Here is a 15,000-nt window from a genome sequence, read left to right as displayed (position 1 = left end):
AGTTTGTCTACCTGGGCAGCACACTCAGCTGTTCTTACTCCCTGGATGATGAAATATCTTTCAGGCTACAAAGATTAACTGATTCCTTCCAGTCTCTTCAGTCTCGTGTCTGGTCTCAGCATGGTATCACATGGCAAACAAAAAGTGCTGTGTACCGTGCATGTGTACTGACATTGCTCCTTTACTCATGTGATACATGGACCCTTTACAAATGTCATGTAAAGGTCCTTGAACACTTTCATCAGGGATGTCTGAGACACATTCTGAATGTTGGCTGGACCTTAAAAACTCCAGACACACAGGTCCTGAGGAAAGCTGATATCTTGAGTACTGAGGCAATGGTGTACAAGCACCAGTTACATTTGACTGGACACCTTATTAGAATGAAGGATAGCAGGATCCTTAAACAGATGCTATATGGGGAACTTGTTAGTGGAAAGAGACCCTGGCAGAAACCAAGGCTGCGATTTAAGGACTGTGTCACGTCCTCATTAAAGGCCTGTGATATGCAGGAGACCGACTGGAAGAGCAATGCCTGTCATTGCCACAGATGGAGGAAGCAGGTTAAGGAAGGGGTTGGCACCTTTGAGAGAGCACATATTCAGCATGAAGAATTTAAGCGTACTGCTCGAAAGTGCACTGCTAGTGTAGTGAATGGGGGAAGCTTGGTTTGCAATGTTTGCAATCATGTATGCTTGTCAGGAGCAGGGCTCATTAGTCACCAACAGAGCCACAAATGCAAAATATATGTTAGTCCTAGAGTGCATAATGTTTCTAAAGGTCAGCAATGATTTTCTTCAGTCACGAGTGGACAGCCATCATGTATATATGTGCATGCGGGTGTACATGTGTGTTTAAAAATTTAAAGTTTCACTTGAAGTAAAACAATAGCACTTGAGAATAAGCAGCAAACAATATCACACTTAACATCACATAATGTAGTTTTTTTTCTCTTAAAAAAAAAAATCAAAGTACCAAACTGGTGGCATGAAAATAAGCAGCCAGTACACACTGTAAAGTGGTCGACATCAGGAAGGGCATCCAGCTGTAAACACCATGCCAAAGATGATACTGGAGCTCAACAAAACTTCGTGGCTTGCTGGATCCTGTCAAATTGTTGATCCTATGCCAGCAGGGAAAACAGATGACAAACAATGATAACAATAATGATGATGATGATGAATAACCAAAATGTATATTCCTGGATGGTTTAAATCAGTGGGTGTTAATTGAAAAAGTTCTTTGAAAAGAAAGATGTTTTTCAAAGTATATTTGCTCTAAAATAGAACGTTACTGTTGTTCATATTTTCAAGGTGACAGTGTATGCATAAGTACGTGGATGTAGTATAATGCTGGATCAAATACCTACCGATGGCATCATACCAATTCCTTGCATTGGAACGGTACTGGTTCCTAAACTCATCCCACTCAACTGGAAAAGAAAAGCAGAAAAAAAGAAAGAGATACACATTATTGTTACTATCATTATTAAAAGAAATCACTAAATTTTTTGGAGGATAATTTTCTTTGCTGCTTACAGAAGTGCTTTCTTTTTAAACTATTTACCTAATTTTACATAAAGAAGCATAGTTCACACATCTGGATATTTGCATATTGGTAAAGTAATTGTTTTATAAACACTAGAAATATGAAAAGGCAAAGTTGATTGGCAGAATTTAAAGGGACATAATCACATACTGCAAGACATTTTGTCTGGTGCTCTCTTAATTCTGCCAGTTGTTCGCCTTTTCTTCTTTTTCTTAATAATAGTAATAATTTCAAAGTTTGGCACAAGACCAGCAATTGGGGTGGAGTGGGGGGTAAGTTGATTGCATCGATCCCAGTATTCAACTGGTACTTATTTTATTGACCCTGAAAGGATAAAAGGCAAGGTCAACCTTAGCAGAATTTGAACTTAGAACATGAAGACGGATGAAATGCCACTAAGCGTTTTGCCTGAGATGCTAATAATTCTGCCAGCTCACCATAATAACAACAACAACGATAATAATAATAACTAATAATAATAAATGCTCTGATGCAGTATCAGGCAGTGGCTCTCATTGCTTCTGATCTTAACTGACTGGAAGTGTTATCATGTACATTGTTTTGTCTTGGTATAAAAGATGGGCTCCAGCAAATATTCTGCTCGATACCACAGATTTGCTTGTCGGTTGTTTGACCTTAACCAGTTGAGCATGTCCCTTGGTGGCTGACGATATGTACATCTCTGATCACAAGCAGAAGTTGTGGGGAAGCATCATAGACATGTGTTGAGAGGAATTCTTTGGAGTTTGGATAATTTCCCTTTGGAAACATGGGTGTTTCATTCAACATTCTTAAACAACCCTTATTCAGGGACCTTATGAGTGGGATAGGCTACTCAACCTGAAGAAAATTCTAACTGGGCCCCACCGGCAAGGTCATGCGCTGTTTATCTTGATATGAGATCACCATATCATGCACATATGGTTGTGATGCATGTGTCTGATGTACCCTTATCAGACGGGTAGTCCTGATGGGTATACTGGGCTTTGTATATTTTACCCCAGTGTCACTTTGATGGCATGCACTGTTCTCTCACTCAATAATAATAATAATAATAATAATAATAATAATAATAATAATGATCCTTTCTACTAAAGGCACAAGGCCTGAAATTTTGGGAGACAGGGATAATTGATTACACTGATCCCAGTACTCAACTGGTACTTATTTTATTGACCACGAAAAGATGAAGGGCAAGTTGACCTTGGTGGAATATGAACTTGGAATATAAAAAAAACAGATGAAATGCCACTAAACATTTTGTCTGGCATGCTAATGATTTTGCCAGCCTGCCACCTGAACATGAAATCATGTTGTTATGAAGTGAACTTTTTAACCACATAGTCAGTGCCCATGTATTTAGTGCGAACTGGGAGAAACAGGATGTTGGTCAAAAAAAGCCTTATGGTATTTAATTCCAGCTTGGTTACGTCCCTTTCTATTCATTTAATTTTGATTAATAAGATAAATACTAGACAGAGTAATGGGTTGTTATAACCAGATAAACCCCTTAAAATGCTACATTCTAATGAGTTTAACTAGTAAAATAAGAGAAAAATGTACTTACAGTCTGCATGCTGATGGCTGAACCAGTGGTTATCTGTGATGTTAATGTCCCAGAAGGATTCAATGGAGAAGCAAGGTTGGGAGCTTGCATTGGAGGTATGCTGCCTCCACTGGCAGGATTAGAAACTGGGGTACTAAATACATCATATAAATCAGCAGATGGTGTGGTGCTTGCAACAACTGGTTGGACTGAAGAAGAATTTTGAGGAGCAGCAGTGTTCATCTTGGAAAAGTCAGCAAAGTTACTTTGTGAACTGAAATTTAAAGATAAAAAAAAAAAAAAAAAACCCAGAAATTAGACCATATGGAAAAACAGAAAATAGCCCCAGGCATAACACACATAAACACATAAAAGAAAACTCCCAGCAGAAATTCTTATGTTGCATCTAAACTTTGGACTTCTCTAATAAATCCTAAGGAACTGAAGCTGTCCAGCTTCAGAATGGCCCATTCCTCAAGTTGAACTGCAATGTGCATATAACTGTAACAGTGGATAACTGAAGGACAAGCAGACATAGTGATGCACATTACCCCTTTAACATTTAAACAAACCATATCCAGCCCAAATATCTAACTGTTTTATGTTCAAATTGGCCAGGTCCAGCCTCTTACACCTATCCGACAATGTCATTTAAAAAATAAACGTTAACATCATCGAAATTTTGAAGTTACAAGAAAATGCATGATTACTTCAAAATAATGTGAATAAATAAGATTTACATTTGACAGAGTAACCTGAATGCATGCCCACTGCTATAATGTCAACCAGTCATTAAAAAAAGACCTCAAACAATTATTAGTTAATATTTATATTTTTTCACTCCTTCACTGGTTGCTGTCATTGGGTTGCAATCATGCTAGAGCTTCATCTTCTAAAGCAGTGGTTCCCAACCTTTTCCTTACCAAGGACCCCTTTTTATTTAAATGAGTTTTCTCATGGACCCCTTTTAATATGCTTATCCTTAAGCATATATATATATATATACCGGCCATGACGAAAGGAAATAGCCCTGAAACTCGAGTCGCCTTTATATACTTATATTTATAGGTCTGTCATACCGGCCATGACGAAGGGAAATAGCCCTGAAACTCGAGTCGCCTTTATATACTTATATTTATAGGTCTGTCATACCGGCCATGACGAAGGGAAATAGCCCTGAAACTCGAGTCGCCTTTATATACTTATATTTATATATTTGATCCTTTATATTGAACACTCAATATTTCATCTACATTCAATACTTTATTTCATGGTGTCATCTATTTTATTTTATTTTATATTATATATTGTATTATATATTGTATATTCCATATTCTATACCCCACATTGGTTCTGCAGGAATATTAATATAACATAAAAAACAGACAGTGTTGGAACTCTTTTAAACAAAATAATATATATATATATATATATATATATATATATATATATATGTGAAATTTTGAATTTAGTTTCTGGAAACCCCGGTACTACCTTTGTAGACCATCAGGGGTCCATGGACCACAGGCTGGGAACCACTGTTCTAAAGCATAGACAATTAACCAAGCTCACTAATATTTTCTCAATCACAGAATGACCAAGTTGACTTGGGAAAGATTTGGACTCAAAACATAAATGGATGTAAAAATATACCCCAACTGATTTGGTTTTTTTTGCTAACCACAGACTATACATAAAATAAATGCTCAAACAATGATAAGTTTCATTATTCTTAGTAAACAATGCTCTTTTTAGCTATTTATTTGTTATGAGTCATTTTTGTTTCCAAACCCTAAAATTCAGTCAGTTACCTATGAAAAAAAATATTTTCAAAATCGAATTTGTAATTTCAACGAGGGCCTGATGAGAAACTCTTCGATTTGGAATTTGAAAGGAATAGGAAGAAATCTTGGGATGTATATATCTTCTGAAATTGTTAACATTAAAACGAATTCGAAATATTCAAGGGAGGTAATTCATTTAAGTATTTCAATTAGTTTCATGTTTGTAATATAAGAATAACTTAGTCAACGTTTCCTGTATCGGTTTACCCATGTAGACAATGTTGCTATTTTGGGCGTTTTTTATGAGCAATAAAAAGTAAATATATACATAAACAGTTTAAACTACTAATCACTGAACTTAAAGTACGACACCTAATTTACCATAGTAATCTATTAGTTTCAGAAATTATTAAAATATGGTTTGTTGTTATAGAAGATAACCATCTTACACTATTTGTTTTGGGTAATATCCATACAGCTATCATTCTTTCTCTCAAGATGCTGAAGTTTGTTGTAACATAGCATACCAACATAAACTACCCTGTGCTAACTTCTAACAATCCTAAAGCTATTCTCATATGATTTATTAAGCTTAAAGTCAAGAGTTTCAGTATCAAAGAACAAGAAGCAGTCTCAAGCTGGTTAGTATTAACAAATTGTGGTTGCTGAGTATATTCAGCTACTTAAGCGAATGAGTAAACCTCCATGTAGTCACTCAACTTACTGGAAATGACAATGAAGTATTCCTCAAATCACATCTTTTTTTTTTTAAGGAAAACATATTTGACAATGTAGTCTTAAATATACTATGCCTAAAATGAAAGATTGGATGGTCATAGTTGGAAGGCCTTTAATTATTTCTGTTTAATCAGCGATAATCATGAGTGTACAGAGTGTTTGCAGAAATATCAGCAACAACTACAGCTACTTGGCATAAAATGTACAAACCAAGTAACAAGGGTTGTTACAAAAGAGTGATAGGTCTTAAAAATATGTATAAAGTTCTTTATAAGAGGAGCTGTTACTTTCTGAAATGCACTAAACAAAAACCTAATCCTATTCTTGTTAGACAGAGTGAAGAAATATGTGTCTGGAGCACAATTGCCTTTTTAACGAACAACTAATATAACTTTTTACATATTCTATTACATGGGTACAAAATCACTTGTTTGTAAGAACAAAAGGATGTTGGGTGTAGCTGCATAATATGATTTTCAAGGGTGTAGTAATGAAAGGCAAGGTTAATCACAGCAGGACTCAAAGTTAAAGTGTGGAGGTGTGAGACAAAATATTATAAAGTATCTAACTCCAAGATCCAAGATAACAATTTCTTACACTGGACAAAGAGCCACAATTTGTTAGTGTATCTATAAAATATGTTTTGTAAACTAACAAAATTTTTATTAATATAAAAGTAAGTTTTGATATAAAAGTAAGTTAGTGTAACTCACGATGATGTTACACTGGTGGCTGCAACTCCTTGAAAAGCAGAAAACTCACCAAATTCACCATTAGAATTACCTAGAAAGAAATAATTGTGAATGAAACAAATTGCAAAAGAAGTGTAGGTTTAAGCAATTCACAATATTTAACAGAAAGAAATACATTTTCTTTTCTTTCTCAGATCAACCACATGATATACACAAGATCCAACTTTATTTTGTCCCACCAAAACTAACGCTGTATGGGCAAAATCCTATGGTTGGGAGGTGACGTCATCCTTCTTGCACAGGTGTAAAAAGTTTCTCATCCCTAAGCTATGTCAGTTCTTGATTGTAACATCCAGAGTACAGACATGTAGTGAGTGCTCATCAGATCTTCGTTTTCATGCAAGATGACTGAATGCATCGAGTAAAGACCATAAACCCTTGTGTCATCACTAGCTATGATAGTCTGCATGAAGTCTGAATCTTGGTTTGCACTATCCAGCATGTCCTGAATGAATTCCACACACACAGTTGCTTCTGCTGCTTGGGGACAAATTTTGCTGATTCTTCTGGATAGTCTGAGCTTAATTATCACTAAGCTTTGCTTTTGGCAAAACTTGATGCAAGATCTCCGTTCGGTGAAAATGAAAATCTGAATAACATGCACTACATGTCTGCATGCACAAATCCTCCATTAAAATGGAATGCACTGATGCTGTGCTTATTCCCACTGCATGAGTAAATCCCTAAATTGCTGAACCTTTTCAATCAGCTCCTCATTTCAGCTTGTGGATGGCCCTGCCTAAGTGTGCGTCATTCTCCACTGAAGTGTGACCATGTTTGAAGCAGTTTTACCACTCCTTGATCTGAGTTTTACCCATGACATCATTGCCACAGAGCTGCTGATTCTTCTGGATAGTCTGAGCTTAATTATCACTAAGCTTTGCTTTTGGCAAAACTTGATGCAAGATCTCCGTTCGGTGAAAATGAAAATCTGAATAACATGCACTACATGTCTGTACTCAGGGAGCTGATGCAGCCAACTAGCATGGAAATTTTCCTGCATGAACAAGGAGGGTGGCATCACATTCCACCCAAAAGATTTTGTTCACACAGCATTAGTTTTGGCAGGAAAATATAAAGTTGGATACTTTTTGAACATACCTCATATGTGTTTCCGTACTTTTTCACAGCTCCTTTTCCATGGTAGCATGGGTTGCTACCATGCATGTCTGTATATATGTATTATAACTTATTTCCTTCACCACCACTCTACTCTCCTTAAAATGGAGTTTATAGCTCATTATACTCTTCACCAGTATTGTGTGTAGAGAGAGAGAAAGAGAGAGAGAGAGAGAGGTGGGGAGATATGTTTCTTGAGTAATATCCCAATACTGTTTTCAAAAGTACAAGGTTCTTTTCTCTAGATTTCGTGCAATGATGACCATACTCTATTCATTTCTTGGAATCTTATACAACAAAATTGATGAAAGCTCTCTTGCTCTCTCATTACTGGAAAATAGTATAACTAGCTATAAACTCGATATGTATATATATCATCATCATCATCGTTTAACGTCCGCTTTCCATGCTAGCATGGGTTGGAAGATTTGACTGAGGACTGGTGAACCAGATGGCTACACCAAGCTCCAATCTGATTTGGCAGAGTTTCTACAGCTGGATGCCCTTCCTAATGCCAACCACTCCAAAAGTGTAGTGGGTACTTTTACATGCCACCGACACGAAAGCCAGTTAGGTGGTACTGGCAACGGCCACGCTCAAAATGGTGTATTTTACGTGCCACCTGCACAGGAGCCAGTCCAGCAGCACTAGTACGATCTCGCTCAAATGTCTTTAACCGTGCCTAGAATCTAGGAATGAGTGCCATCACGATTTTGCTTTTGCTTGCCCAAACAGGTCTTCACAAGCTGAGTTTTGTGTCCAATGAAGAAAACGGTGTTGGCATGGGTGCCAGCTGTAGAGTTTAGTTCGATTTCATTATATATATATATATATATATATATATATATATATATATATATATATATATATATGTATATATATGTATATATATATATATATATATATATATATATATATGCATACACACACACACACACACATATATGTATATATATATACATGTAAATGTGTTTGTGCATGTATGAGTTACTTTTTTTTTTTATTCCTTTTATTCTCCAATCTTTCACTGCTACCAGCTCCACTACCTCTTATCACAACTTCCTCATCTATTTCTCCCTGTCCCTATCTATCTTACCTGACATTTGCTGCCATCTCCTCCAATAACAGACAACTTGTTTTATATTAATTTCTTCTTTTTACTTCACAGAGTAATATCTGACAGAGTTAGTGAGATACAAAGGGCTGCCAGTTTGTATACCCTTCCTCAGTATTGAGATCTGTCGCTTCCAAAGACACCCAACTCTTTCTGACTCATTCTACACATAAGTAGACAATAGATTATGCAGTAGGGTTTAGGAGTTTGCTGTCTGGAAATAGGAACCTCAGTTTTATTCCATAAGTGTGGTGTTCTATTACCTTGAGTCAAACCTTCCAACAGGATAAACGAAAATGTACAAAAATGAAGGTGACCCCCAAGACTGGCAAGAGAGTTTGTTTGTGCAAGATGTTTGAAAGGAGATGGAGGGTTGGCTGAACCAGTAGAAATGTTATATGATGAAGTGGAAATGGTAAGAAGGTTTTGTTATCTTGGAGATAGGGTGTATGTAAGTGGTGGATGTGAAGCAGCTGAGACAGCAAGAGCGAAACTTGGCTGGGTGAAGTTCAGGGAATGTGGAGTATTGTTATATAGGAAAATGCTCTCATTAAAGATAAAAGGAAGGGTCTATTAGAGTTGTGTGAGAGCTGCAATGCTGTATGGGAGTGAGACATGGTGTCTGAGAGAGAGAGAGAGAGAGATGGTAATTTTGAGAAGGACTGAGAGAGCAATGGTGAGAGAAATGTGTGGGGTGAAGCTGTTTGATAAAAGGAGGACTGAAGATTTGATGGGAATGCTGGGATTGGAGGAATCGGTGGAATGGCTGGCAAGGGCAAATGGAGTGTGGTGGTATGGGTATGTGTTGAGAAGGGATGAAAAGCATATTCTGAAGTGGGTGATTGTGTTTGAGGTAAATGGATTGCGAAAGTGAGGTAGACCAAGGAAAAGGTGGCGGGAACAGGTAGGGGAGGAGATTGGGAGGATTGGTTTGAAAAAGGAGGACGCCCAAAACTGGGTATGATGGCAAGATAGGGTGAGGGCAGTTGCTATGGCATTGAGATAGATCCAGCCACCCTCGTTAATGCGGACAAAACCTGAATTTAAAATACTGGATGATAATGATGATGATGATGATGATGTGCCAATCTAATTATTTAGATAGGTTATTGAAGTAAATATTTTCACAGATTTATATATGTCTCAATGCTGCTACTAAACTGTGAAGAGAGAGTAGTGCATGAGTTTTGCTAAGAAGACAAGGTAAGTAGCATAGCAGGTGTGGCTGCACTATAGTTCTGATGTCAAAGTTTGTACTTGTGAATGTCACTTACATGTTTATTATTAAACGTCTAAATTATTATTAGCTCTCATTATCATCATCATCATTGTCGTCATCGTTTAACATCCACTTTCTATGCTGGCACGGGTTGGACGGTTTGACTGAGGACTGGCAAGCCAGGAGGCTACACCAGGCTCCAATCTAATTCGGCAAGGTTTCTAATGCCAACCACTACACTCTCAGAGTGGTTGGCATTAGGAAGGGCGTCCAACTGTAGAAACCTTACCAGATCAGATTGGAGCCTGGTGTAGCCTCCTGGCTTGCAAGTTCTCAGTCAAACCGTCCAACCCATGCCAGCATGGAAAGCGGACATTAAACGATGATGATGATGATGATGATGAAGAGTGCTAATAATTTAGAAGTTTAGTAATAAACATGAAAGTGGCATTGAAAAATATGTATAATAATTGTTTCTATCATAGGTACCAGGCCTATATTAGAAACTATTTTGGGAGAGGATGTTAGTTGGTACCCTCAACCTCTGTACATGACTGGTACTTTATTTTATCAAAGCTGGAAAGATGACTATGGAGCAATTACAATTCAGAATGTAAAGTGGTAGAATAAATACAATGAGGCATTTTCTTCAATTCTCAAATGATTTTGCCAATTTACCACCCTGGAAAATACAGCTTTGTAATTTAATAATAGTAATACTTACTAGAAGCTATATCGGTCGTGACTCCATTTTGAGAAGCCGATGATTTAAAATCACTAAAGTCGGTAAATAAATCTCCTGGAGAAGATACAGAAGCGACTACTGTGTCAATTAGATTGTAGTTTCCGCTGCTATCAGGCACCTGTAACAAGAGAAAAATTATCAGTTTTAATATATTAGAAGTGATGAATTGAATTAGTTTCAGTTAGTTTTGTTTGAGCTGGCTTCATGGGACAGAGCTTAGAGTAACTAGTTATATTTTTTAAAGTTTATATTACTTAAGATATCTAAAGAGGATGGCTTAGAAATTCATATTTTCCCTAATATCAAACTGGCTACAGAAACAATGTAGTGCCTGAGCATCACAGAGTTTGATTCAATAGTTACATTGATAGACATAGAAAAGTTTCTGACATAAACAGAATAGCTGCCATTAAGCAAAGGAACAGAATTGCAGCAGGTCATGTTGCTATCAGTCATAGTGTGGATATCACTTACCTAGTTTTCACTGGCTTACACCATTCGGTAGTGTATCAGTTACGTGGATAATGGAATTCATCATTGCAAAAGGTGGGGATAGTTTATGAAAGCTAAATGTTTTGTTAGCTTGTAGTGTTGAACTAAATCCATCTATGACAGATGATTTGAAAGAAGAACAATCATCAACCTATATTATCACCAACAATAAAAATGTGCACATGACATGAGTAAAAGGATGCCATCTTTCAAAGAGTTAAATGAATAGATTTACATAGTGACTTGCATCTGCTTTGGGTATTCTACAGAGTGGCTGGTATAAGGAAGGGCATCCAGCCATAAAAACCATGCCAAAGCAGACACAGAAGCACGGTGCAGGTTCCTGCAAACCGTTCAGCTTGTCAGACTGTCCAACCCATGCTAGCATGAAAAGAGGATGTTAGACGATGATGATGATGATGATGATGATATTGTTCATTTTACTACAACACTCTTCCTTCCCTCTTTAGGTCTTTTTCTTTTTTTGTTTTGCTATGAATATCAAAGTCCAAAGAGCGCATCAGCAGATGCTTTGTTTTAATTTCACGGTATCATGCAAATGAAAGATAAATCTGACCTCTGATACAATACCCAGACAAATTTGCTTATCTATTGCCAACAACAAGGTGATCTGATACACACATGCAGAATTAATTGTACTGGCCATCTACACAACATAATACCTGTGATGGCTTTGAACTCTTGATCTATGAGCTAGTAATCTAATGCCTTATAGCTTAAATCATTTTGGCTCATAATCCATTAACTAATAGGTTGGTATAGACATCCTTACCTGATTGGTCTCTTTACCATAGTTTGCAGCTGCACCAAGGTCTAATTTCTTGTTAGATCGAGTGGTACGGATATTGGTGGTAATTTTCTCAGTGTGTGTTGTTTGAGTGCGTTCCACAGAAGTATACTCTTCATCCTCGTCTTTGAATTCAAACTCCTTACGGTCACGAGATGGCTTTTCTTTATCTTCATACCGATTTTCATTATCATCACTATGCATACACAAAAGAAAAGTAAATGAATAAGAAGATACATAAACTTGAAAACTGTAACATAAACAAGCAAATGACTAATAAAATTTAGAGGGAAAAAATACACACAAAAAAATTTTGAAAGGTGAAACATATATATTTTACTGATATCAAAAAGTAAAGTTACTTTGCTGTAAGAGATTTTGATATTTATTACTTATTAATATTCATATATTTGTGGGTTGTATTTAGGAAACAGAAGAAAAAAAACTACAATAACAGTTCTCCATATGAAAACATATTTAATATTTATAACATTAATATGCTTAAAATATATTTAGACTTACTGGAAAATATATTTCCACTTTATGGGTGAGCTAATTAACTCATAGAACTAGTTGAAGAACTGTAGGAGTTATAACCCAAATATTACCAAAATGCATTAAAATTATTTATACCTTAAGGATATGTGTTACACACATTAAATATGCTTCATTGTGATTTACTTAGAAATTAATACTAATTATTTTCAAAAGACACCCAATATAAAATATGGTATTAAAATAATTCTGTATCAACAAAATATAATTTTAGAAGAAAAACAAATTAAAATAACATAAAACACAAAAGCAAGGAAAAAAAAAACAGCTAAATTTTGGAAAACATATTTTACTCTCTGTTTATAGATGACAGCCTTGAAAAATGTCATATGATATTCAGCAGTCTTTAATTTTACAAATTTGACTTGCCATCCTCAAAATATATCTACATGTGAGCCCATATTTGTGCAAGCAGGCATGAATGAACCTGATACAATATCCATTTTGGCTAAGAAGTGAGACAGATGTCTTCAAATCTCTAAAAGACTAATAAAACATTGCATCAAAAATTTTGCAAAATCTACAGCATCAAAGCTTGCATAGAAAACAGAGGTGTAGAGCAAAAAAAAAAACAACAAAAAAACAAACTAAAACTCTCCTCACAAAGAGCATCACATTTAATATATACAATGATGCTATGAAGGGTAACTGTGGTACATAAAACACCTGCCCTAAAGTCTAGCAGGACTTTAAGAGAAATCAATGAAAACAGATTTGAATGGAAGAGAAAACACAATACAATAAACATCAGATACAATGTTATTTGAACTGCAAATTAAAAAAGGGCAAACAAAATAAACAGACAAATAAACAACAAAAAAAGTCTCCAAAAATCTATTCCATTTCCCCAACATCATTTTATATTTAAAAAAAAAATATGCTAAATTTCATGAAGCTTTCTGTTTTACAAGCTAACATAATATTCTAGAATTAGTATGCTTTTGATGGTCTTTTCATTAATTACCAAAGAAATGGAATCTAAATTGGATATCAGCAACAATTAAGTTTAGAAATGACAAATAATGGCTATCATAACACAGTAGGCTCAACACTGTACCCTGACACAAATAACACCACCAATTTCTCCATTCTCATCAACTGTACAGTCTTTGCCAAATCTGAGTATATTCAGAGACACAATCAGAGACAGCAGTGTTGTCCACTGGGCAATAGGCCAACATTTTAACATTAGGTACAAACAAGCATGTAACCAACACAATACATAGCAACAAGTCTGTCACCAACATCTGAGGTATGTTTATCTAAACTAATAAAAAGATCAAGACAAACTATCCAGACATAATAATCAACACTAGGATGAAAATATCTGTGTGCTGACAAACATCTTAATCTCTTCTAACCAAAACATTATATGAAAGGACGTGGAGAAACTATTAAAGTACAAAGACCTGGTAACTGAAATGAACAGGATGTGGGATATGAAAATAAAAAGAGTACCAGTAACAACTGGAGTATAAGGTATGATTTTACAAAAATATCAACAGAACCTACAAATCATACCAGGCCTAACAATGTTACATATAATCTAAAAAAGTAGCTCTGCTAGATACAACCATATCCTACACAAGATACAACCACATCCTCCACAAGATACAACCACATCCTACACAAGATACAACCACATCCTACACAAGATACTTTCTGTTCAACAGTAAAATTCAAACAACATACCCTCTGCACAAAAGACATACTCAACATAATAATCACCAAATGAAATAACATAACTCATACACAACATAATCTATATGATCAATACCTAATAAAGAAATACCACAATACCTACATAACTGATCCTACACAGTTCACATTCTTTACAGTAGCAATTCGTAAATGTTATGCAAAGCACACAGTATATACTCTAAGCAATCACCATCTGACAACCAAACACACAATATCAATCAGACAACACCCAAATCATAATCACCACCCAACAAAATAATACAACTCACACTACAACAAACTCTTCATAACAAAAAAGAAATGCTAAAACTGCACCAGAATCCACTCCAAACCTCATAACAAAGCAACATTGATGTAGTGTACAAACACAAGACCACTGTGAGTTTTTGCAGTGAAGCGGTAGAAACTCACATAAAACTGTTGAAAATTCATAATTGATAACAACAGCAATAATTTGAGTAGAGAAGAAGGTATTGTTGAGTGAATCAATTTTCTAGTACTAGGGTTTATTTTATCATTTGCAGAGAATGAAAACAAAGGTGACTCAGCTAGAATTTCAAACCCATTTCATATAAAGATGAGACTAAACACTAAAAGATATTTTTTTAAATGTGTAGCATGCTAATATTTTGCTACTTCAAATAGTAATTTTATGGTCAGGTCTTTGTAGCATACTAACAGTGCATATTTCCATCAATGGGAAATTTTGCATAAGAAGGCAGATAGATGAGTCTTACTCATCAATAGTCTTCAACAACTATCTTCCAAATAGGATGTTACTTCACTCTGCCTCTTCAATAGCAGTGGCTTATGCATCCCTGAACAAGCTAGCTTCACATATCTCTAATCCATTCTTCCCACCCGTATTTTCTTAACCTA

General features: G+C 35.7%; 1 protein-coding gene across 15 annotated transcripts in view; it reads right to left on the bottom strand.

Annotated features, from left to right (window-relative positions):
* The window catches only part of LOC106871733 (clathrin interactor 1), a 177,127-nt gene that overhangs the window by 31,526 nt on the left and 130,601 nt on the right, over positions 1-15,000 (bottom strand). For all 15 annotated transcript variants that reach the window (XM_052965741.2, XM_089348099.1, XM_089348097.1 and 12 more), the window contains exons 7-11: positions 11,851-12,061; positions 10,545-10,683; positions 6,330-6,399; positions 3,116-3,368; positions 1,370-1,432 (exon numbers count right to left, since the gene is read on the bottom strand). In XM_052965741.2, coding sequence (XP_052821701.1) covers positions 1,370-1,432; positions 3,116-3,368; positions 6,330-6,399; positions 10,545-10,683; positions 11,851-12,061 — 736 coding nt within the window. The remainder of the gene's footprint in view (positions 1-1,369; positions 1,433-3,115; positions 3,369-6,329; positions 6,400-10,544; positions 10,684-11,850; positions 12,062-15,000) is intronic.

Source organism: Octopus bimaculoides, chromosome 2, assembly GCF_046866305.1.
Source record: "Octopus bimaculoides isolate indiv1 chromosome 2, ASM4686630v1, whole genome shotgun sequence".
In the NCBI taxonomy this organism is placed as follows: domain Eukaryota; kingdom Metazoa; phylum Mollusca; class Cephalopoda; order Octopoda; family Octopodidae; genus Octopus; species Octopus bimaculoides.
The sequence above is the reverse complement of the archived record's forward strand: the minus strand, read 5'-3'. Positions and strand labels throughout refer to the sequence as shown.